Source organism: Bos mutus, chromosome 17, assembly GCF_027580195.1.
Source record: "Bos mutus isolate GX-2022 chromosome 17, NWIPB_WYAK_1.1, whole genome shotgun sequence".
Taxonomy (NCBI): Eukaryota; Metazoa; Chordata; class Mammalia; order Artiodactyla; family Bovidae; genus Bos; species Bos mutus.
This window is the reverse complement of record NC_091633.1, coordinates 66,482,561-66,509,210: the sequence shown is the minus strand read 5'-3', so window position 1 is coordinate 66,509,210 and position 26,650 is coordinate 66,482,561. Positions and strand designations below refer to the sequence as shown.

General features: G+C 43.1%; 1 protein-coding gene across 1 annotated transcript in view; it reads right to left on the bottom strand.

Moving 5' to 3' along the window:
- Window positions 1–26,650, bottom strand: part of LOC102269807 (DNA fragmentation factor subunit alpha-like) — a 54,211-nt gene that overhangs the window by 9,208 nt on the left and 18,353 nt on the right. Inside the window, 2 exon segments of the mRNA XM_070385580.1 lie at window positions 3,922–3,961; window positions 6,965–7,121. Of these exon segments, the coding sequence (XP_070241681.1) occupies window positions 3,922–3,961; window positions 6,965–7,121 (197 nt within the window).

Genomic DNA, 26,650 nt, shown 5'->3' with positions numbered 1-26,650 from the left:
ACTCTCTTCCGCTTTTCTTCACTCCACCTCTCGATTTTTTGGGAGCTTTAATTTTGTTTGCTTAGTCAAGATATATACATATACATTCTGTTCTGCAGTCATTCTTTCCTTGGTTGCTGTTTTTTGTTTAATTTTGGCTCTGCTTTTAAACTAATTAAATCCTCACCAGTGGTTTATCTCGTGGTGGAATAGATTTCTTCATCATCATGATATATAACATTGATTACAGCAAACGTGTGTATATACAGCTTTCCTACGAGCCAGGCACTATTCCCAGCACTGTGTGCATATTAATTTTTTTTTCAAACTTTAAACTTTCTATTTTGTGCTGAGTGAAGTCTCTCAGTCGTGTCCGACTCTTTGCGACCCCATGGACTGTAGCCTACCAGATTCCTCCATCCATGGGATTTTCCAGGCAAGAATACTGGAGTGGGTTGCCATTTCCTTCTCCAGGAGATCTTCCCGACCCAGGGATTGAACCTGGGTCTCCCACATTGTAGGCAGACGCTGTACCATCTGAGCCACCAGGGAAGCCCATTTTGTGTTGGGGAATATCCAGTTAACAGTGTGGTAGGAGTTTTAGGTGAACAGTGAAGGCCTCAGCCATACATATACGTGTGTCCATTCCCCCCTAAACCCCCTCACATCCAGGCTGCCACACAGCATCGAGTAGATTTCCGTGTGATCTACATGTCCACGCTATTCCATGTCCTCATTTGTGATCCATTTTGAATACAGCAGTGTACATGACCTACCCAGACTCCTTAACTATCCCTTTCCCTCGGCAGCCATACGTTCATTTTCTAAGTCTGTGAGTCTCTTTCTGCTTTGTAAGTTCCTCTGGATCATTTCTTTACAGATTGTTCATATAAGGGATGTCATATGATATTTCTCCTTCTCTGTCTGAATTATTTCACTCAGCATGACACTCTCTAGGTCCATCCATGTAGCTGCAAATGGCATTATTTCACTCTTTTTAATGGCTGAGTAATAGTCCCTTGTATATTACATGTTAATGTATTAAATCCACAAAAACAACCCAGTGACATGGGGACCATTGCTATCCCCAAATTACAGATGAAGAGACTAAGGCACAAAAAGTAACGTGCATGAATTACACAACCAGTAAGTGGCAAGGCCAGGATTCAAACCCAGGTAGTCTGCCTTCAGAATCTATGTCCTGGAAGGCTTTCTTCAAGAAGCTTCATGGATGTTTTAGTCTCTGAGCTCTTTTGCTTTTATCCGTGAATGACGATTCGACTGAATAAAAAATTCTAGCTCACTGCTCTTTTCCTCTGTTAGATGGTTTCCTACTTTTCTCTGGCATTGGGAAGAGATGAAGAGAAGTCTAAGGACCCCTGGATTTTTTTTCCCTTTTGCTTTTTCTGTTGGATATCTGAAAAATGCTTTATCTTTGATGTTGAATCTATTTATCATTATATGACTCAATACTGTCCCTTCTATATCAAGTTTGCCTTGTATACACACTATGATCTTTCAGATAGCTGATTCATCTCCTCCCTCACTTCAGGAAAATTTTCCTGTAGTATGTTTTCCAATATTTTTTTGTTTCACTTGTTGGATTCTTACCAAGAATATCAAAGATCTTTATACTGAATTGTCTTTGAATTCCTTAACTTTATCTAATTTTTCCCTCTGCATTAGTTGTAATTATTTCAAGTTTTCACATGTTATTAATATGATTTTTAACTATTTGTACAACCTCTTTGTAACAGATACTTGAAATTTTATTTCATCCCTTTCAGCTCTTCAATATCCCATTTCATATAGTTTTGCTGTTTTGTCATGTTATTTTGACCTCATTTTATTTCATCTCTGCTCTTATTAAGTTACTATAATATATAGTTCAGTGTGCTTTCAAGAAATCTGTTTGCATTTTGGTTTTGGGTTCTTCCAGACAGCATTATTCATCTGTCTTTAACATGTATTTTTCCATAGTTTATCACATTTCCCTTTGTTTATTATTTTCCTTTAGTTTATTTGACTATGCCATTTCTTTCCATCTTATCTATGCCTAATATGAGTGATTCTGACTGTCTGTTGCTTTAACGGAATACAGTACAGGTGAGTTTTCCTCGACATCCTCCCTGCCTCATTCAGAAGGCACTTCTGTCTTCTCCACTGGGAACCACAATTTGAGGACTGGGTGTTATTTTCAAGTCCTTTTTTGTAGCTTAAAGGTACGGATGAGGAAGGGGGACAATTCAGCTGGGCCTGGGTGGAGCCCTTGCTTGGGGCCCACAGTCTCGCTCCTTTCAGAGATGCAGCAAACGATCTTTAATCAAAGCCCAGTCCACTGAACCAATAGTGTAGAGTATTTCGCTGGGCTTCAGCTTGTTCCTGCAGCTCGATGTGCTGACCTGGAAGCTCTTCCTGCCTCAGTCAAAGCCCCAGGGTCAAACACTGGGGCCTCTTCTCTCAAAAACTTTCCCTGTAATTGCTTACTCTCCCCCACTCCTCAATCTGTTCCTCTTGAAGTTGGAGTGTATTAATGAGAATCCACAGGATTTCATTGTTTGGCCATTTCTCCTTTCCATGGCCTTAGGGGAATAGAAATGGATGATGCAAGTTAGAGAGCCCACTCAGTTCCAACAGCAAGTTCTTTTTCTTTTTGTTGATCTCACTTGGCAATGTTTGCAGCACAAAGTTGTTCCTCTTTCCTTGTTTAGTGCTAGTCAACAGCACTCAGTCTCTCTCTCAAAAGAAAATTCCCCATGTCCTTTGAGCAGTCACTCCCACTTCCGCCCTCAAGCCAGCCCCTTGCAACCACCTGTCTGCTTTCTGTCCCCACAGATTTGCCTATTCCAGGCATTTCACACACGTGCCATTGTGCAATAGGTATCCTTTTGTGTCTGGCTTCTTTCACTTAACATTTTCAAGGTTCATCCTTATGGTGAAAGTGAAGTCGCTCAGTCATGTCCGACTCTTTGCGACCCCTTGGACTGTAGCCTACCAGGCTCCTCTGACCATGGGATTCTCCAGGCAAGAATACTGGAGTGGGTTGCCATTTCCTTCTCCAGGGGAACTTCCCAACCCAGGGATCAAACCCAGGGATCAATCCCGGGTCTCCCGCATAGGAGGCAGACGCTTTAACCTCTGAGCCACCAGGGAAGCCTGAAACAGAGCTTCCTTATGGAAGCTGATGTCAAATTTTCATACCAATAACCCTTGACTGTAGCCCAATAACCTTTGATTCTACGGATACACTAGTTTGTTTGTGGCCCCTACCCTCCTCTTCAAAGTTATCAGTGTAGCTTCTGTCTCTGTTTCAGTTATCACATCTCTTTCTCTTCTCAGCCAGAAAAGTTTTGCCCTTTAATCTAATCTAGTCATGTGATTAGATTGAGAACACTTGGGTAACCCAAGATAACGACTCATTCAAAGATCCTAAGCTTAACCACATCTACAAACTCATATTTAGGGGTATGTTTCAGTATATTCTGTAACAAGTTATGGGGACGATGGTGTGGACATCTTTGGAGAGCAGCATTTTTCTGTCTACCATAGATAAATAAGCCAATAGTGATGATAATAATGATAATGGCCAACATTTCCTCAGAAATTACTATGTGCTAAGAGTTTTATCTGAATTAACTTAGTTAGTCCCTACAATATCCCTGTGAGATAAGACTATCATTACTCTCGTTTATGAATGAGCAAGATGCTGAAGCAAGAAGTGAAATGACTTGTCTGAGGTCTCACAGAAGGACTTCCCTCGTGGTCCAGTGGTTAAGAATCCACCAGCCAACGCAGGGGACATGGGTTTAATCCCTGGTCCGAGAAGATTCCACAGGCCTCGGGGTGACAAAGCCCACGTGCTGCAGCTACTGAAGCCTGTGTGCCGAGGGCCCATGCTCTGCACAAGAGAAGCCGCCGCAATGGCAGGCAGCCTCCACTCACCGCAACTAGAGAAAGCGCAACGAAGGCCCAGTGCGGCCAACTATAAAGAAAAAAAAAGGTATATAGCAAAGTGAATAATTTCCCTGAATCTAGTTCCAGATCCTGTACGGTTAAAAAGTGGTCCTTCTACTTAATAAGATTTGAACACTTACCCTCAAGGATAAGGTCTTGCCTTAGGTCTTAGCTGGTCCTCCCACTACTCAGGCTGTGCGCTAGGGAGGGACATGGTCCCACGGGCTGGGCTCCAGGTACTGGAACTCCACCAAGCATAGTCAAGAGCCCATAAAATGTGACTTCTGGCATGATATTTGGGGTTATCTTTGTATATAGGCACTGTTTAAGAAAATATAAGAAAATATGAAAATATGTAACAGCATCAAGGTACACTAAATATTGGGACTTGTTTAAAAAATATATCTTATTGATCAGTATATTTTTATATTTAAATTGTGATAGTTCTACAGTCCCTTATCCCTGAACTTCATAAAGCACTGAAGATAGGCTTCAGGTTTTTTATTGCGGTTCTTTTTTTTTTTTTTTGGTAAGTTTGTGACAAACTAATTTGGCGGCAAAACTTGACCTGCACTGGCCTAGGACTATTTATAGTCTTTCTTTAACCCATTAGTAGTGAACATTCCCATACTTAACTGCAGAATGATCAAAGTGCTTGATTATAGGGTGTTGCCCCAGACTCTGCTGGGGAGGTTATTATCTGGTAGATACATCCTATTACCTGAAATATCTGACTTCCAAGACACATTTGGCCCCAAGGTTTGAAATAGATGTTTGTGGAGCTGTAGGAGATATATGTGCTAGAAATGCTGTTCATTTAGTCTATAATCAGTACACATGAGTCTATTAACACCTTGTAATAAGTTCCCTCACCTGCACACCAAGCATGCTGGCCTGCTTTGCAGGTTTACCCGGGGTCTTTGTCCTCATTTAAAATGTCTGAGCCCCTAATCTAGGAGCTAGCTCATCTCCTAGAGGCTTGTTTAAAATAAATACTATGTGAGTCCAATATACTTAATGGAAACATTTCAACATAATAAGAAGCCAGCATGATCCAGCTCCAGAATAACACAGGATGTCTTATAAGCCCCGTGTGGATTAGAGAGAAGAGGAAAAGCAGGTTGTTAATTATGGCGTGCTTTAAAGAGAGTGACAAAAAGTCCTTCCCTGGCTTGAGAGGCTCTTAGAAAGGCTGATCCTGTGAAGCGTGGCAGAGAAAGAGCTGACTGGAAGCCCATGAAGTCTGGACACTGGTGTTCCCTACCATCTCATGCTGGGCATCAATACACAGGATACTTGCTGGGCTGGGCCTCTGTTTACTCATCTATGAAAAGACATGGTTTGATGAGTTCAGGAAAGCTAGAGCTGATAGTGGGAAGGAACATCCTTTCATGTGGCAGATAGGTCTTTAAGAACACAAATTCAAACCGCACTTTAGAACCTCATTTTTTAACCCAGGTTAGCTGCCTGTCAAATAAAACGCATGTTTTATATAGATAAAATGCAATGTATGTACCAACCATGAGGTCGTAAATATATGCTCACTTAATGCATGCCACAAGTAATAAATAACCAAAAGAATCAATAGTTTATCAAATGTTCATCTGAGATCAGTAGGAGACAATTCCCTCTTGATTTTTCTGGAACTGGCTTTTGAGAAGTCAACCCCATTGGTTGACACCAATGATTAATTCATTAATTTAGTTCTGCTCTGTGCCGGGTCCTGTCCCAGGGAGAGGGAGGGAGCAAAGGAAGCTGTGGATTTTGCATTTATGGGCTCATAAAGAGAATCCCTGGAGAAGGCAATGGCAACCCACTCCAGTACTCTTGCCTGGAAAATCCCATGGACGGAGGAGCCTGGTGGGCTGCAGTCCATGGGGTCACTAAGAGTCAGACATGACTGAGCGACTTCACTTTCACTTTTCACTTTCATGCATTGGAGAAGGAAATGGCAACCCACTCCAGTGTTCTTGCCTGGAGAATCCCAGGGACAGCAGAGCCTGGTGGGCTGCCATCTATGGGGTCACACAGAGTCAGACACGACTGAAGCGATTTAGCAGCAGCGGCAGCGCAGCAATGCTGTTGTTGTTAAGTCGCTAAGTCATGTCCAGCTCCTTGTGACCCTAGACTACAGCACTCTAGGCCTCCTTTTCCTTCAATATCTCCTGGAGTTTGTCTAAGTTCATGTCCATTGAATCAGTGATGCCATGCAACCATCATCCTCTGTCATCCCCTTCTCCTTCTGCCTTCAATCTTTCCCAGCATTAGGGTCTTTTCTAATAGGTTGGCTCTTTGCATCAGGTGGCCAAAGTATTGGAGTTTCAGCTTCAGCATCAGTCCTTCCAATGAGTATTCAAGGTTGATTTCCTTTAGGATTGGCTGGTTTGATCTACTTGCTGCCCAAGGGACCCTCAAGAGTCTTCTCCAATACCACAATTTGAAAGCATCGATTCTTCAGTGCTCAGCTTTCTTTATGGTCCAACTCTCACATCTGTACATGACCGCTGGAAAGACCATAGCTTTGACTATACGGACCTTTGTCGGCAAAGTGATGTCTTTGCTTTTAAATACACTGTCTAGGTTTGTCATAGCTTTCCTTCAAGAAGCAATCACCTTCTAATTTTATGGCTGTGGTCACCACCTGCAGTGATTTTTAAAGATCAAGAGGAGAAAATCTGTCACTGCTTCCACCTTAATACTGGGCTCCTAATACTGTGTAACTATACACCTATCACAGCATGAGAGGATCTGTGTCCCTCCCTGGTCTGATGATGACAGAGGAGGCTGTTGATTGGCATGTCAGTGGATCCCTACTCCTTTTTGACGTATCATGAATAACAAAGGTGTAATAATGATAGCAGGAGGCAGGGGATTATTCTGGAAACCAGTTTTGTTTGCTTTTTTCTCCAACAGAATACTGACTTTAATCTTACTGCACATCGCAGTCAGTGGAAAGCTTCGCATTATGATTGCCTCGGCAGCAAACAGGACATCACTCAGCAACCGCCATCAGACCCAACTGGCCACGCACCTGGCAACCAGCTCAGGGCCTCTCAGAGAGCCAGAGGACGGCTGCACGCTGGCCTCCTTGGCAGCGTCTGTGCCCTGCCTGGAGCAAGCAGACAACACCCGCTGCCTCAGAACACAATTCAGGGCCAACCCCAGCGCCCTCTGCATGCACTCCACAGCTGCAGAGGGAGAATCAGGCATGAGTGCCTGGCCAGGAGGCCTCCCTGTGAGGGCTGTCCATTCAGAGGAGCAGATGGAGGCGTGAGGCAGGCTGCCTTTTGGGGGCACGTGGTTCCCTCAGCTCTCTGAACCTCGGGATCTCTGGCAAACGGGGGCTTGGCTGGGCATTTGGGCTTGAGGCCTGCTGAGAAGGAGTCCCTGGCCAGGGCCTGATGCTGGGAGCCCTTCCTTCTCTTCCCCTTCCTTCTCTTCTTTCCTGTGCCCCATCTTACCGGGGAGAACAACAGTGTTTCTGAATCCCAGAACCAGCCCTTTCTGCTAAAAATCAGTTCCTGGGACATGTGCTAGAATGATCTACGCAGGTCAAGGTCACAGTGGTTGGAGAAATGGGCACAGTGCGTATCCAAAGTGCTAATCCTCTCCCTTGGGGCCCCAGGGTCCTTTCTGCTCTGCAGGTGCTGTTCGGGCTGCGCTCCAGGTCCCACCATTAGAAACCTCACTGCAGGGCCTGGGGAATCTCCCCCTGCTCCAGCCCCCCAAGCGCTACAGCCCCCACCTCCCTTCTCTTTTTTCCTTGCTTCAGGGCCCCTCCTCCCTCAGATACCCCAATCCCCTTTTGTTCTATTCTATTCCCACTCCAAGCCTGAGGCATTTGGTGGACAACTCATTTATTTACTGGAAGCTGAGATGGGTTCAAGGAATCCTGCCTCTGAGGAAGATTCACTTTTTTTTAAGAGACCTCAAGAGGACGGTCCTGCTTACCCCTAAGGAACAAACCACAAACCGTGGGATTTCAGCCTCCAGAGATGGGCCAAGGGAAATCTTTTAGAGTGGGAATAGCTAAAATGAAACCAGAGACAGTTCCTCGATTTGTTGTGCACGCGATTGCTACTGGTTCACTTGCAAAGTAAGGCTAGAAGACCTGGGGGTGGGCGGTGAGGGGAGGGGCGGCAGTAGTGGCTCTGCTCTGCTCTGAAGCTTGCCCTGGGCCTTGCCTGTGACCTTGAATTTCAGTGGCCAGCGGAGGACTCAGAGGGGCCATGTGGTGGGAGCCATGCCCACTCGCTCCTCCCAGATAGTCTACTCTACTGGTGTCCTCGTGGTCGAGAACTTCTCTCTCATTGGTGGTTACTCCAAGCCTAGCTTGTTATGGGGGTCGGAGGTGGGGGGAACCAGGTGCAGTGAGGGGAGGGAGTGACAGAGGCTGAGGTGAAGGATGATGGCGGGGGTCGGGGGGTGCATGGCATAGTAGGGCAGAGAAAGGAAGTAACACGCTGATAAAGAAAGCTGAGCACTGAAGAATTGATGCTTTTGAACTGTGATGTTGGAGAAGACTCTTGAGCGTCCCTTGGACTTCAAGGAGATCCAACCAGTCCACCCTAAAGGAAATCAGTCCTGTGTGTTCATTGGTAGGACTGATGTTGAAGCTGAAACTCCAATACTTTGGCCACCTGATGTGGAGAGCTGACTCATTGGAAAAGTCCCTGATGCTGGGAAAGACTGAGGGCAGGAAGAGAAGGGGACGACAGAGGACGAGATGGTTGGATGCCATCACCGACACAGTGGACCTGAGTTTGGGTAAACTCCAGGAGTTGGTGATGGACAGGGAGGCCTGGCATGCTGTGGTCCATGGGGTTGTGAAGAGTCAGACACGACTGAGCGACTGAACTGAACAGAACGTGCTGATGATACCCTCCTTTCAGTACCCTTACCCATCACCCCTGTTGTTTAACTACATCACATCAGTTGGATAAGGATGTGCCGAGAACAGAGATGAACCCGAAAGGTGGTTCTACTAAACAAGTTTTAAAGAAGAATCTGGTCCCCGGTATAATATATACATGGACTTGAGCACATATGCTCTGTTCGTAGCAGGCACTCTTGTATTGGCGATTTGTATTGACGGGAGCCAGTAATATCCACCCTAGGTGGAGACAGGAGTGGCCCACACTGAACTTCAGGGCCCCAGTCAGGTCAGCCCACACCCACTCTGGACAGCCACCATGGGGTGGTCATTCTTTTTACTCAGCCTCCCACCCAGGCTGGAGCTCCACAAATGTTAGGGAAACAGGGACTGAAACTACCCAACCTGGCCAGGCATCACAGTAATCATGTGCCTGAGTTACTTTACAACAGGAGGGCCCGGTAAGGAACATGAAACCAGAGGCACTCAGGAAAGGTCAAAACCAGATGCCACATGTTCTATCCAACCTCCTAGAATTCTCCTCGTTGGAATCCGTCTTGGCTGAGCAATGCGTGCGCCACCAGGAAGGACCCTGAGTCAGAATGATTGGCCAGAGACAACCTGGAAACTAACCCCGTAATCATAAAACGTGAGACTGCGAGCCATGTGACACAGCAGTCCTCCCGTTCCCTTACCTGCTGCTCTCTGCCCTGGGGCCCCTTCCCAATAAAGTCACTTGCTTTTTCAGCATGTGTGTCTCCTCAATAATCCACTGCAGAGAGTTAGACAAGAACTCATTCTCAGGCCCTGGAAGGGGTCTCCTTCCTGCAACACGAGGACCCCAGGGCAAAGGGGTGAGCAGCCCCCTCCCGTGGGCTCTCAGGAGCATGGCAGGCCAGCTTCTCTGCCGTATTTTCGATGGTTTGTTTTCTGCAGGATTTTTCTCTGCTCTGCCAGTCATTCTCTTTGTTTCAGGGAATGACTGTGCTGGATTTATTGGCTATATCTGGAATTTATTTTCTCCAAAGACATTGCTGCAAATGCCTATACTTTCATTCTATCCTGGGATGTAAAGAGATCTGAAACTGACAGGAAATGGAAGAAATTTAAAGCCCAAGAGGGAATGGAGCAGGACAGTGCGCAACATTTGAGTTCTAAGTCTGATCTTCCTATGAAAGGAACAGCACTGTGGCAGAAATAAAGATTTTTTAAATCAATTTTCTTTGCAATCCTGCAGAAAACCTGCATAAGCTCTCTCTTATGGTTGTTGCTGTCATTCAGTAGCTCAGTTGTTTCTGACTCTTTGCGACCCCATGGACTGCAGCATGCCAGGCTTCCTAGTCCTTCACCATCTCCCCAAGCTTGCGCAAACTCGTGTCCATCGAGTCGGTGATGCCATCCAACAACCTTGTCCTATGTCATCAGCTTCTCCTCTTGACTTTAATCTTTCCCAGCATCAGGGTCTTTTCTAATGAGTTAACTCTTCACATCAGGTGACCAAAGTACTGGAGCTTCAGCTTCAACTTCAACATCAGTCCTTCCAATGAATATTCAGGACTGATTTCCTTTAGGATGGACTGGTTTGATCTCCTTGCAGTCCAAGGGACTGTCAAGAGTCTTCGCCAACACAACAGTTTGAAAGGATCAATTCTTCAGGGCTCAGCCTTCTTTATGGTCCAACTCTCCATACATGACTACTGGAAAAACCATAGCCTTGACTAGATGGACCTTTGTTGGCAAATAAATTTCTCTGCTTTTTAATACATTGTCTAGGTTCGTCTCTTATGGTTAAATGATTGTTTAAATCTCCTCCTTCCGCTCTTTGCCTAACAAAGAAAACTTTGTTAAACTTTGTTAAAAATTTGTGAAAACTTCCAAACCATGCTTCCATCCAGAAAGCAAAATTTTGATTTGTGGAATCTTACTCATTCATTCAGTAAGCCATTTCATGTTTGGTCCAGGAGATCTGGAGATGAATATTTTATTATGGCTTGCCTCACAAGGGTCACAGTCTAATGAGGGTGACTGAATGAAAAATCATAATATTCAAGCCATCAGTTTCAGTTTAGTTGCTCAGTCATGTCCAACTCTTTGCAACCCCATGAACTGCAGCACGCCAGGTCTCTCTGTTCATCACCAACTCCGGGAGTTCACACAAACCCATGTCCATTGAGTCGGTGATGCCATCCAACCATCTCATCCTCTGTCATCCCCTTCTTCTCCTGCCCTCAATCTTTCCCAGCATCATGGTCTTTTCAAATGAGTCAGCTCTTTGCATCAGGTGGCCTAAGTATTGGGGTTTCAGCTTCAAAATCAGTCCTGTCAACGAAAAACTAGGACTGGTCTCCTTTAGGATGGACTGGTCTCCTTTAGGATGGACTGGTCGGATCTCCTTGCAGTCCAAGGGACTCTCAAGAGTCTTCTCCAACACCACACTTCAAAAGCATCAATTCTTTGGCGCTCAGCCTTCTTCACAGTCCAACTCTCACATCCATACATGACCACTGGAAAAACCAATGCCTTGACTAGACGGACCTTTGTTGGCAAAGTAATGTCTCTGCTTTTCAAATATTGTCTAGGTTGATCATAACTTTCCTTCCAAGGAGTAAGTGTCTTTTAATTTCATGGCTGCAATCATCATCTGCAGTGATTTTGGAGACCAAAAAAATAAAGTCAGCCACTGTTTCCACTGTTTCCCCATCTTTGCCATGAAGTGATGGGACATCACATCCAAAAAGAAACTCTAAGATTAACCTCAAATCTGTCCATCTCTCTTCAGCAGCATCACTCCCATTAAAGCTACCATCACCTCTTTGGACTACAATGGTAACCTCCAGAAGGGTGACACGGTATTACTGTCACCAAATAGTTTACTTTCTTTTCCTGCAGTGCCCTTCCTTCAAGGAAGTACATTCCTTCCCTCCTGAACTCAGGAGGGACCATGTGACTCTATTCTGACAATAAAATACAAGTGTAAGTGACAGTGACACATCTAGGCAGAGGTTTTAAGAGCCATGGCTTGCTGTGCGCCCTTTCCTGCTATCGTGACCATCAGTGTTCGAGATGGTGGGTGCCCAGATCCTGGAGTGAGTGGTTATGGAGACAGCTCCCAGCTGACCTGCGATGGTTATGTAGCCTGAGTGCAAGGTTTTTGCTGACATAAGCCACAGGGATTTAGGAGTTGTTTGTTATTGCTTTACCCAGCCTATTCTAGCTGATACACCTCCTATATCATTCCCCTGTTTCTATCTTGTCCCGCTCCAATCCAATCTTCAAACAGAAGCCAAAATTATCTTTTAAAAATAAACCAAGCTTGCTGGAAGACTTTTGCTGGGTTTCCATGGCACGTGGAGTAAAATCTGAGCTCCCTCACATGTTTTGGCCCTTGTTTTTTCTGTCCTACTTTTACATCACTAGCTGTTTTCCCAACAGCACCTACTTGCCTCTCTGCACAGGTGTTTCAGCAGCACTGACCTTCTAATGCTCCTAACAGGCCAGGCTCCTTGATTCTGGCCTTTCCATATGTTTTCCCCACTAACTGAAACACTGTTTAATCATTTTTCTTATGGAAGGTTGCTTCTCATACTTCTGATTTCAGTTTAACTGTCATCTCCTCAAAAAGGTTTGCCCTATTTTTTTTTCAATTAAAATTAAGTACCCGGACTGGAATGGGTGAATTTAACTCAGATGACCATTATATCTACTACTGCGGGCAGGAATCCCTCAGAAGAAATGGAGTGGCCATCATGGTCAACAAAAGAGTCCGAAATGCAGTACTTGGATGCAATCTCAAAAACGACAGAATGATCTCTGTTCGTTTCCAAGGCAAACCATTCAATATCACAATAATCCAAGTCTATGCCCCAACCAGTAACACTGAAGAAGCTGAAGTTGAACGGTTCTATGAAGACCTACAAGATCTTTTAGAACTAACACCCAAAAAAGATGTCCTTTTCATTATAGGGGACTGGAATGCAAAAGTAGGAAGTCAAGAAACACCTGGAGTAACAGGCAAATTTGGCCTTGGAATACGGAATGAAGCAGGGCAAAGACTAATAGAGTTTTGCCAAGAAAATGCACTGGTCATAACAAACACCCTCTTCCAACAACACAAGAGAAGACTCTATACATGGACATCAACAGATGGTCAACACCGAAATCAGATTGATTATATTCTTTGCAGCCATAGATGGAGAAGCTCTATACAGTCAGCAAAAACAAGACCAGGAGCTGACTGTGGCTCAGACCATGAACTCCTTATTGCCAAATTCAGACTTAAATTGAAGAAAGTAGGGAAAACCACTAGACCATTCAGCTATGACCTAAATCAAATCCCTTATGATTATACAGTAGAAGAGAGAAATAGATTTAAGGGCCTAGATCTGATAGATAGAGTGCCTGATGAACTATGGAATGAGGTCCATGACATTGTACAGGAGACAGGGATCAAGACCATTCCCATGGGAAAAAAAATGCAAAAAAGCAAAATGGCTGTCTGGGAAGGCCTTACAAATAGCTGTGAAAAGAAAAGAAGCGAAAAGCAAAGGAGAAAAGGAAAGATATAAACATCTGAATGCAGAGTTCCAAAGAATAGCAAGAAGAGATGAGAAAGCCTTCTTCAGCGATCAATGCAAAGAAATAGAGGAAAACAACAGAATGGGAAAGACTAGAGATCTCGTCAAGAAAATCAGAGATACCAAAGGAACATTTCATGCAAAGATGGGCTCAATAAAGGACAGAAATGGTATGGATCTAACAGAAGCAGAAGATATTAAGAAGAGATGGCAAGAATACACAGAAGAACTGTACAAAAAAGATCTTCATGACCCAGATAATCATGATGGTGTGATCACTGACCTAGAGCCAGACATCCTGGAATGTGAAGTCAAGTGGGCCTTAGAAAGCATCACTATGAACAAAGCTAGTGGAGGTGATGGAATTCCAGTGGAGCTCTTTCAAATCCTGAAAGATGATGCTGTGAAAGTGCTGCACTCCATATGCCAGCAAATTGGGAAAACTCAGCAGTGGCCACAGGACTGGAAAAGGTCAGTTTTCATTCCAATCCCAAAGAAAGGCAATGCCAAAGAATGCTCAAACTACTGCACAATTGCACTCATGTCACACGCTAGTAAAGTAATGCTCAAAATTCTGCAAGCCAGGCTTCAGCAATATGTGAACCGTGAACTTCCTGATGTTCAAGCTGGTTTTAGAAAAGGCAGAGGAGCCAGAGATCAAATTGCCAGCATCCACTGGATCATGGAAAAAGCAAGAGAGTTCCAGAAAAACATCTATTTCTGCTTTATTGACTATGCCAAAGCCTTTGACTGTGTAGATTACAATAAACTGTGGGAAATTCTGAAAGAGATGGGAATACCAGACCACCTGACCTGCCTCTTAAGAAATCTGTATGTAGGTCAGGAAGCAACAGTTAAAAGTGGACATGGAACAACAGACTGGTTCCAAATAGGAAAAGGAGTATGTCAAGGCTGTATATTGTCACCCTGCTTATTTAACTTATATGCTGAGTACATCATGAGAAACGCTGGGGCTGGAAGAAACACAAGCTGGAATCAAGATTGCTGGGAGAAAGATCAGTAACCTCAGATATGCAGACGGTACCACCCTCATGGCAGAAAGTGAAGAGGAACTAAAAAACCTCTTGATGAAAGTGAAAGTGGAGAGTGAAAAAGTTGGCTTAAAGCTCAACATTCAGAAAATGAAGATCATGGCATCCAGTCCCATCACTTCATGGGAAATAGATGGGGAAACAGTGGAAACAGTGTCAGACTTTATTTTTCTGGGCTCCAGAATCACTGCAGATGGTGACTGCAGCCATGAAATTAAAAGACGCTTACTCCTTGGAAGGAAAGTTATGATCAACCTAGATAGCATATTGAAAAGCAGAGACATTACTTTGCCAACAAAGGTTCATCTAGTCAAGGCTATGGTTTTTCCTATGGTCATGTATGGATGTGAGAGTTGGACTGTGAAGAAGGCTGAGCGCCGAAAAATTGATGCTTTTGAAGTGTGGTGTTGGAGAAGACTCTTGAGAGTCCCTTGGACTGCAAGGAGATCCAAGCAGTCCATTCTAAAGGAGATCAGCCCTGGGATTTCTTTGGAAAGAATGATGCTAAAGCTGAAACTCCAGTACTTTGGCCACCTCATGCGAAGAGTTGACTCATTGGAAAAGACTTTGATGCTGGGAGGGATTGGGGGCAGGAGGAGAAGGGGACGACAGAGGATGAGATGGCTGGATGGCATCAGTGACTTGATGGAGGTGAGTCTCAGTGAACTCCAGGAGTTGGTGCTGGACAGGGAGGCCTAGCGTACTGCGATTCATGGTGTTGCAGAGTCGGACATGACTGAGCGGCTGATCTGATCTGATCTGATCTGATTGTTATTCTTGTCATCAACACCATGTTATTTTCATTCATAGCACTTACGATCTTTAGTCATCTATTTGTATCATTATTTCCTTTTATATTGTTCATCTACCTGCACTGAGATATCACTTCCATGAGGTTAGGACCCATGCTTGTTTTGTTCACAATGGCATATCCAGAACCTTCCACCATGCCTGGCAATACATATTTGCTGAATGAATGAGTGAGTGAATGAATGAATAAAACAAAGGCTTCAGAGGCTTCATGAAAGTGAAGCCTGTGAGAACCCACCCAAGTGAAATATATGTCAAGGATAACTTCAAAGAAGAAGATATGCGTAAGACAATACAGATCTGAACTGGAGAGGGTCAGAAATGACAAAGAAGGTTAACCCAGTTCAGGTTAAGGCCTAAGGCTGGATCCAAAGTGAATCCAGAATTTCAAGTTATCTTCAAAGGGACACTAGACTACAGATTAAAAGCCCACAGAACTAGATACTAGACAGAGTCCCCCCGAGGCACATGGTGCTTCTATCCTCCCTGCCTCTTCCCGAGCCAGCAAAGTGCGAGTTTATTACTCCAAAGGACGTTAGGCGGCTGCCTGTTGCAACAGTGGGTTTTTCCACTCGCCTCTCCTCTAATAAAATTTTGAAAGCTAATGTACTCCCTCAACACATTTTTAACATTTAAATTATCATATTTACAGCTGCAAAGTTTCATTCCTTTTTCTCTTTGAACTCTTGTTTCATTCTATTAATATTAACACTGCCCATGGAATTTCATACTGATACAAACTTCTTGGCAATAAAATATCAGTATATTATAAATCTTTATAAATAATAAACAAAAAAATTCAAATTTTATTAAAGATGCATCATTCAATGGGAAAGATGAACCTTCTGTTTTCAATTAGTTGTTGCTCCATGAATAAACATTACTTTTTGCTAGAATAAGATGACTTCAGCAACAGTTCTATTTCTACTCACTCTGGTTTTAAAATGTAATTGCTGAGATACGACGCTCACTTAAACACATGGATGGGCTTTCATGGAAAGCGAATAAGTCTGTTTTAGAGGCACTACTCATATCTTTGAATTTTTTCTGATTCTTCCATCAAAAATAACAAAGTGATCTATCACCACAAATTATTTTTAATGTCTGAGAGCTGACAACTCAATTAGGTCTTCCTTCAATTTTATTGAAAGCAAAGAGTTGAAAGCCACCCAACTTGCAGAAGGATTTGTTACCCAGTCAGCTGCCCTCTCTCAAATGCTGAGAAGTATATCATAGTGTCTCCACCGAGACTTTTCAAATGACTAACACTTGCACGTTTTACTCTTCCTCCTAAGGGCATCTCATTTAACCTGATACACACAAAAAGGGCTGGGAAAATCAATGATTGGCTATTTCATTATTCCTTTTCCAATATAATATTTTTTGTTAAATGCTTTATTAATAGTACATGCTTTAAATATATTTTAATACAACTTTGGAGCTATACATCAAACTCATTTCTTAATGGAAAATGTCTGCCATATAAGCTATCCTTGTTGTCAAACCAATCAGCCAAATCAGGCTTAGTTTCTGTCAGAATATATCTGACTTCGAATGGCTGCGATCCAAAAGTCTACAAATAATAAATGCTGGAGAGGGTGTGGAGAAAAGGGAACCCTCTTACACTGTTGGTGGGAATGCAAACTAGTACAGCCACTATGGAGAACAGTGTGGAGATTCCTTAAAAAACTGGAAATAGAACTGCCTTATGATCCAGCAATCCCACTGCTGGGCATACACACTGAGGAAACCAGAAGGGAAAGAGACACGTGCACCCCAATGTTCATCACAGCACTGTTTATAATAGCCAGGACATGGAAGCAACCTAGATGTCCATCAGCAGATGAATGGATAAGAAAGCTGTGGTACATATACACGATGGAGTATTACTCAGCCATTAAAAAGAATACATTTGAATCAGTTCTAATGAGGTGGATGAAACTGGAGCCTATTGGACAGAGTGAAGTAAGCCAGAAGGAAAAACACCAATACAGTATACTAACGCATATATATGGAATTTAGAAAGATGGTAACAATAACCCGGTGTACGAGACAGCAAAAGAGACACTGATGTATAGAACAGTCTTATGGACTCTGTGGGAGAGGGAGAAGGTGGGAAGATTTGGGAGAATGACATTGAAACATGTAAAATATCATGTAAGAAACGAGTTGCCAGTCCAGGTTCGATGCACGATACTGGATGCTTGGGGCTAGTGCACTGGGACGACCCAGAGGGATGGTATGGGGGGAGGAGGAGGAGGAGGGTTCAGGATGGGGAACACATGTATACCTGTGGCGGATTCATTTTGATATTTGGCAAAACTAATACAATTATATAAAGTTTAAAAATAAAATTAAAAAAATAAATAAAATGTAACATTAAAAATAAATAAATAAAATATATATATATCTGACTTCATTTATTAAACTAAATAAACATCTTAAGACGTGTCTCATTGAACATCATCCACTACCAATAGATTATACTCCCAACCTTCCCATGGAATAAGACTCTGCCTTCGCTTTGCCCTATCAAAAGACACAGGGATGTCCCTCTGCAGAAAATGTTTCTTTGGCAGTTTCTGGAGTATGGAAAAGACAAGGTCCTTTAAAAATGTTCTTTTTTCCTAAGTCTCCCTTTGTTTGACATCACAGAGGTTTTTTACATCTTGAGCAATGTATCGTGGGCTTCCCAGCTGGCTCAGCGGTAAAGAATCTGCCTGCCAATTTAGGAAACACAGGAGCCGTGGGTTTGATCCCTGGGTCAGGAAGATCCCCTGGAGGAGGAAATAGCAACCCACTCCACTATTCTTGCCTGGAAAATTCCATGGACAGACGAGCCTGGTGGGCTACAGTCCACAGGGTTGCAAAGATTTGGACATGACTGAGCAACTGAGCATGTGTGCAATGCATCATAGTATAGTTGTGTGAGAAATCAATAGTTCTCTAAAGAGGGAGAAGGAAGACTATGAAAGGGAAAGTGGAAGAGAAACACAGTCTTGTTTTCAGAGCTCCTCCACTCAATTTTAGAAAGCATATATATGAAAGTAGAGGATCTGGGAATGAATTCCTTTAAATCTAGGCATACCTGTGTATCTCTTGTAAAGTCTTTGCATATCCCCAGATTTGAACCTGCCCTGTTTCTCTTGGGAGAGGTCTAACTGGGGCTACAGGCTGAATCAAATCCTTCTCTGTGATGAATCCAAACAGCTAAGGATGATGAGGGACCATGGAGGGTCTACCCCACCCCTGTGTGTCATCTCACCAGAATGCGAGCAGGGGCTGCGGGAGTAAGGAGGGCTATTCACTACTGCATGCTGCTCGTATGGGACCAGCTGCTCTGGTCCCTTGGAGACTGCTCCTTGTTGGGATCGGTAAAATGGGGAGTATGCTTGCCTCTTGGCACCTCAGCTCAACATGAATCCAAGGATTTTCTAATTTTATTTTCAAAGACTTAGTCTAAATGAGTCAAAGTCATTTGTTTCAGTAAAAGTAAGCTCTACCCAGAAACAAAGTCAAAGTGGGATTCAAAATGAAACACAGATTTTTCATGTATTGACTTCTAACAAATGGCAATTGAATATATCAAATACTTTGCATAATAATGCATAATCCTTGTGATAGCCCTGCGAGCGAGCTATGATGGCTCTCCTCTGATGGTTGAGAAAACTGAGGTTGAGCATGGTTTCATGGCTAGCCAGGCACAAACTCAGACTCACGAAGCCTCTGCGGTTGTCACATGCCACACTGACTCTGTGCCCTTTACCTGCCATGCCCATGGCACCAGGAAATGCAGTTGCAACAGTAGTAAGCATTTGATCTGTCTTTCTCTTCTGTGCTTTGTGCCCATGAGTAAGGGTTATGAGTCATCTCCCAGTTCACTAGAAATTTGATAGTATGGAGAAATGAAAATCATGTGTAATCCTCAAATCTCATTTTAGCCAACATTTCATAAGGACTTTTAGAAGAGTTTCTAGCAAGAATGTTTGACAGATTCTATTTTCACCACGTTGCCTTTCAACCATATTTGCAAGTTCAACAGCAAGAAGAGAAAGAAGAGAATCAGGAGTTTGAATGACATCTATATATGCACAAGATGGTGTTGGGATGTTAGTCTTCACTTTGTCACTTTAATTTATCCCTGATTATTCAATTAGAATGCATGCTCAAGTGCATTGATTATGACCGTGAAGTCTGTCTCTCAAGATGCTGGTTTTCACATCACAGTCAAGGGCCGTAGCTATGGATACCTGGAGCACCACCCCACCCACATCATTCCCCTCAGTCTCCCTCTGCCTTCAGCCGCCACTGCCATGGGCAGCACCCAGTAATCTCAGACTGCCCTTGTTCTGTCAGTGTGCGTTGCGCGGGCCTTTCTGCTGGGCAGTGGTGGGTAGGTCCTCTGATACCAGGCATACAAGTGCATCCTGGGCGTGGTGAAGGGTGAAGTTCGTTGATGCCCCAGGAGCAGCCTGTGACCAGTAGGAATGGGAGTCAGCAGGTAAATGCTGCAGTCTTCCATCCTTCAGGGGCCCATCCTGGGACACACAGGTACATTTTTCCGATGGTTCTGATAGAATCGAGCCGTCACTGCCCATAGGATAACCTCAGTAACACACTCAGCTATTGGCTTTTTCTTCTTCTCTGTCTCACTCTCCCTGTTTACTCATTCCTGCTTCCTGGGACCACCTCCCTAATGAAATACCTGCTCTGAAGACACTCAGACTCTGCTTTAGAAGGAATCCAAACTAAGGCATGGAGGTCTCAGATGTTATTTACAAACATGCCATGCTCCATGAAAGTAGCCTTAAATTTTAAATAACAAAGCAGGCCATGCCAATAAGGCAGTAATTCTTGCCTACAAGTAGGCAAGTGGGTAGAAAGAGGGACATGTATGTGCCCCAGGAGAAGTGGATAAAAGTCACCTGGGGGGCTTTTCAAGCTACAGTCTTGAAATTTTGGTCTATCTTTATGGAGTATTGCATAATTCCCTCCCTCAGAATCATAGCCGCGTCCAGTCACCGCCTTGTCACCCCTGCTGATGAGAAAATGTGTTGTGTGGGGCAGCAAAAGAAGTTTGCTGCACTGACAGCTTTTTAAAGACAAAATTGTTCAGATGCAATTCAGTACATTACTCAATAGTCTTAGCTATTTTTAATTGTAGTTTAATTTAGCTCTGGTCTTCTTGTCCCTGTGCTGAGATTCTTGGAGCTAAATAAAGAATAAGCCTGAGCTTTTCTTTCTAGCATTTATGTTGAACTTGGGAAGTCCTGATCACTCCTCTAGGCCCCTCTTGCCTTCTCAGTGACTCAGGAGATGAACATGTCACAGAAAATCTCCTCTGACAGCTCAAAACTCCTGACCTGTTTTTCCATTTTATTCTTTAAAGAACAGCAAAAATCCCCTTTCCAGCAACTTTTAGTTAGAATTTGCCAACTCAGGGTAACTTGGAATTTGCATATAATTCCTTTAGCAACTCTCTGGAAACCAGAAAAATTTACAACTGCACAAGAGAGCTCCACATAAAGGAGAAAAAAGGTACAGAGAATACTCATGTCACTACTCAGAATAAATCATTTTAAACAACAAATTTAAACAAAGCCTTTGGGCACATACAATTAAATGAGTCACAGTAGCCATACATTTCAAACGTTTTAGTTGAAAGCTAGGCGTTGTTGGGAATGCTTTAAGCCTGGCACATAGGGACTGGCCGCAGCAGACATTATTAGTTGATCACAGCCTCTCTTACACATATGGATGCAGTTTCTGCCTTCTTCTCCACACAGCCTTCTGGTTTGACCAAGGATCTTAAATTGATAGAAAAAAATCAGGAAAGACACATACAGAATAGAGTTAAGGATACAATCATGTACTAGCTTCATGTCCTCATGGAGCTAGCGTCTTGTAAGGGAAACACAATAAATCAATAAACAAATGTATATTTAATATTTGGAGCAGAATTTGACAGTTGCCTTCTAAGTTGCGACTTTTTGCTTCCGTCTAAAATTAACAGAATAATGATCTTTCTCTAGACACATGGTCTCCCAAATAAACGACCATATTTCCCAGCCTATCTCTTAGTTAGATGTGGTATCGCACTAAGTTCTGATCAAGGATATGTAAGCAGATACACTTTGTGGAACTTTCAGGAAGTTTCCTTAAAAGAGAGAGGGCAAATCTTTCTTTCTCTTTTCCCCCATCCTACTGCTGGGAAACTGGATATTATGGCTAGGGACCCAGCAGCCATCTTGAAACCTAAAGGGTTAGAGTCACATCCTAGGCACTGTGTTTGGAAAGCTAGAAAAAATCTTTATATCTCAATAACTATGGAGGTCCCATACCAGCTCTGGACTATCCTCCTCCAAACTTCTTCTGCCTAAAAGGAATGAAATTTCCACTTTATTTAAACTACTTTCCAGGTTTCTGTTATTCATAACCTAACCCTAGCTGATAATGTAAAAATACATATACACACAGCCTATATAACATTTACATAGATACATAATAGTGAAATATATATGAGTATTAATTGGTCATGGAAGAGAGGCAGACTTCATGGTTTCAATTGGAGCAAACAGTTATATATTTAATTTGGGACGTCTGGCAGCAGTAGAGTATATATCTTCTGTGGTTGTAGATTCTATTTAGGGTGGTATCGTTTCTAAAAAGCTGCAGTGTTTGCATCTAGTAAATTAATGAATGGTTAAATGGCCTATATTAAATTGAGAGGTTGTTTTCTGCTTTAAAACAGTTTACAGAGCCATAAATTTCCATTCGCATTGGCCTTACCAAGGGAACATGTTTCATCTGCATTCTAGGGCTCTTTGTCTTCTTCCATCAGGGCATCAGCACCGTCGAAACGCCAGAGCTGCAATCCTATCCTCTTGTTTTCTAAAGCACCAAAGCTGTGCTGGTTTGCATATTGGTTGGCATAAATTAGAATATTAATTTCAATAGGCATTGCCTCTAAATCTAGAACATAAATACAGCCTGCTGCAATTATACAGATAACCAGTATTTAAAGTGCCTAAACATTTTAAACCTTCTATGTTTAATTATATTCAGATTATACTTAATAAACATACTCACAAAAACTCACACCGTTGTCAAATTAGAGATTGTGAACTTTACCATGAATGTGTTCCCACGGCCAGATGCAAAAGTTTCCATTTGGGGAAAACCAATAATCCTGTTTCAAGAATGTATTGATCAGGAACCCTCTCTTAGTTACAAAAGACAGAAAACTAATCTAAGTCTGCTTATGTGAAATTGTGAATTTATTGGCTCATGCGATTCAGAAGTACCTGGGGTTACCTGAGTTCTGGGACAAGTGAGCTATAGATTCAGATGATTTCTTTCCTTCCTTATTTCTGCTCTGCTTGACACTCCTGGTTTCCATCTCAAGCAGATACCCTCCTGCAGTGGCAAGAGACCCCTACTAGTCCCCATCTTGTCTTTGCACCTTATAATCTGAGAAGAATAAAGCACCCCTCCACCCCTGGCTATAGAAAGCTCCAGAAAGGGGTTGTTCCTGGCCAGCTTCAGTCAGGTACCCAGCCTTCCTGGTGACAGCCTTGCCAAAATCACATGCAGTTAGGAAAAACTAGTTCCCAAAGGAAACAGTGGAATAAGACCTAGAAAAGGAATATGTATAATCATGAAGATGGTGATTACTTACTGGCTTTTGCTGAGATGAAGATGAAATCAACTTGCCACTGGACTGAACAAACTGTGTCCCTTCTTAGCTGGTCCAGGCAGCTACTATGGAAAATGACTAGCATTTTGTTGAAATAAATACTAACTCAGTAGGTCAGGGGTGGGGTCCAGGACTCTGCAGGTACAACAGGTTCCTAGGTTATGCTGACTCTGCTGGTCCCTGGAGCACATTTTGAGCAACAGGGCAGGCTCTCCACCACCACAGGAAGTCTGTTTGACGCTGAGAGCGCAGTTCCCTGTCCCTCTTCAGAGATGGTTCGCTGTGTTCACTTGGGCATAGCCTTGGGTCCCCGGGATAAACCTGTCTTTACTGCTGCCATTCAGGGGTTAACATGGCCAAGGCCCCTGCCTTGGTGAATCTCCTGACACAGTTTTACTAGCTTCTGCCTTGGGTGTGAGGATGCCCGGTGGGCAGGCCTCCTTGTCTGTGACTGGCATCTGTCAAAGCAGATACGCCATGCTGAGCAAGTAGCTCTCGTCGCCGCTTGACTGCCTTTCAGTTCACATTCTCCTAAGTGATGGGGAGCTTAGGAAGATGGTACCACTGATCACACTCCCTTCTGGACAAGCAAAATTACCTGTTTGCATAATTTACCATGAATTCAGAAGTCTTAGTTAGCACCTGGGCATTCTTGCTCATTTAATGCGCAGGTGTACAAGAGATGCATACGGCCTTCTCTGGGACGCTCTCCAGACAAAATACCCATCAGCTGCATCCTGAACAAACAAGAATTTCATCTGGGCTTTTGAACAGGGACATAAGAATGTGAACCCCCAGGGGAAACCAGGCATTATTTAGCCAAATGCTACATTGTGGTGCCTTCCTGTCTGCTTTTTTCCACACATAGCCTTGATCATCCTCCTTGACCTACCAACCCAGCCCACAACCAACTCTCTTCCATCTCCATGAAGGAGCAAGGGGTAAAGGGAAAACCTGGTATGCCTGAAAAAAAAACTCGTATTGTGAACTTCCCTTCGTCTTTTTTTACAATATTTACTTTTACTTATTTACCTCATCGGGTTCAGTAGCTGAGGCCCCTGGGCTCAGTAGTGCATGTGGCACTCTCCATGGCGTGTGGGATCTTAGTTCCCTGACAGGATCAAACCAGTGTCCCCTGCATTGCAAGATGGAGTCTTAACCACTGGACCACCAGGGAAGTCCCTTCTTTCCATCTTTAATCAATGAAATCGGATGCAAATGAACTTCAAGGCTGGTTTTATAGAGGAAGAGAATTCCTGAACTGCTTGTGTTGGAGCCGAGAGAAGCAATCCCACGCATTTGACCTGGGAGATCCCAGGAGTTTATAGGCTGATTGTATTTTATGGAAATTTTCCTGGTGAAGCCATCTCCTTCTGCTCTCCTTTTTCCCTCTCTGAGTTGCTGCTAAGAAAGAAGGAAGAAAGAACACGGAAAGTTTATGTAACACCAGCTCATTCCCTGGCCGCAACCCTCCCCAGCTCTCCAGCTTCATTTGCCACTTCCTTGCAAATATGTCTCCAAGAGTCACAGTTTTGTATGCACTGCTCCCAAATAAGAAAATGTCAGTCCAGCCAAGTGTTTAATTGCAGGCACTTGCATGGGGTACAAGGCTCAATTTCCTGTACCAAAAAAAAACCCTTCTTGAGAATCAAAAATTCATACTACATTTTGTACGAGTCTGATGGGAAATGATGTCTGGGGAAATTTCTGCAACTTAAGATATGCAAATTCACTATTTGATTGTAATGCTAACCCACGATTCACTGCTGCTTCCTTGTCTCTTACAAGACAGAGGCTATAAACACTAGTATATTAAAAATGTATCCACCAAAGTAAAATTAGTGCTCAACAAATGCTTATTTTCTAGAGTTTTATTTCTCAGATGAATTGGTATAATTTTTAGTGGTACATATTGCCAGCCTATAATAAATATACAAGCCTATCAAAACTGGATAGAAAAATGCATTGGATAAGACACTGCAAACTAGGGATCAATTCTATTATAGTCTCAGGGGATGTATCTAGTGACCTAATAGAATGTTTCCAATTCTAATTTCTCTGATTCTGTGAAATCAATTTTTCTATAAACTATAACCGGTACATGAGTGCTTCACAAAAACTAATCGTATTGGCATAATAAGCGTGTCAAGTTATGGTTTAATGGACATTCTGTTGTCCTTTTATTGAAACTAATAGAGTAGCATTAAAAGGAATAAAACACTCAAAATGATAACAGTTTATGGCTCGGGTTTGTTTTTTTTTCTAGAGTTTTGAATTTCATGCTATCACGTATTGGTTCTCAATCTCCTTTCATGAATATTTGAGCTTAAACTTGTTAAAAATGACAAAGAAATGGCTAAGAAGAAGCATTTCCCCATTATCTGACCCTCAGCAGTGTGGTCGAGAAATAGCCAGGCGCTGGCATCTTCATCTGCGAGGATCATATGTCAGCTGCTGCCGCGGGAAGCCCCGATGAGGGGAAAGAGTTACGACAATAAGGCTCCTGCTTTGTAATGTTGACAAATTAGCCGATTTCAGCTCTTCATTTCAGAAGCACCTCTACCCAAGGAGAATCGGATGAAATTGAAGTTGCTCACGCTAACCTAGGATGACCTTGAATGAAATGGATCTCTCTGTTTACCAGGCATAAAGATTACAGTGGGCTCATCTGTCAGGAAGCCCACGGTATCACAGCTTTGTCTTACTAACTTGAACTTTGCAGGCATCGAAAACTAAAGCTTCATGTGCTAATTATTATTGTGGTTGTTATTTAATGGAATTTGGAAGACTCCCCCAAAACAGATGGGCTCTCCTTGTTGATACTTATCACAGTTGTAGCTGATAATTAGTTTTTGATTATATGTTGAGGGTTTGACTCCCCCACTAGTGCTGTGAGGCCAGGAAATATACTCATCCCCTTAAATTGATAGCCCCGGTTGCTAGCACAGGTCCTCAGAAAGCAGAGGGACCAGTGTGTTCAGTATCCGTTTTCACCTGCTGTCTTGAAATAATTATTAAAACATACAGTCTCTCCCTCATTAAGTCTGTGTTAGAGAGATAAATGGATGAGCCAGCACGTGGCCATACACTGGAAATGACACTGGGCTTGGAATCAAGTGTAATTGGTTAGAGTCCTAACCGCTCTGTATCAGTTATGTGACTTGGGCAAGTGACTTAAACTCTCTGAAGCTAAACTTCTTCACTGTGAAATGGGAAGAATCAAGAGCAAATACGATGCCTACCACATGGTAACTTCTCAATACATATTTCTCTTTTCTCCTTCTCCACTGAAGGCAGCAATATCCAATACAACATTCTGCAATGATGAAAATGTTGAGTATCTGCCCCGCCTGACACAGTGGCCACCAGCCACACATGGATATTGAGCGTTTGAAATGGGACAAACGCGACTGAGGAGCTGAATTTTTAATTCTGTATAGTTTTTAATTAACTTAAATTTAAATAGCCACATGTGGCTACTATATTGGACAGAACAGATCAAAGAGGCTTCATGGGTTTTAGAAGTGCCAAATGGAGGATTACAAAACTAACACATTTTAAGAGAGCTCCCAATAACTGTTCTGGGTTCTTCCACATCTAGGATTAACACGCACATTTCTTCTCTTTCTGTAAATCACATATTCTGGGATGACCAGTTTGCACTGTCATAGTAGACTGTCAACATTTGGATATTTTTTCAGAACCCAGGGCA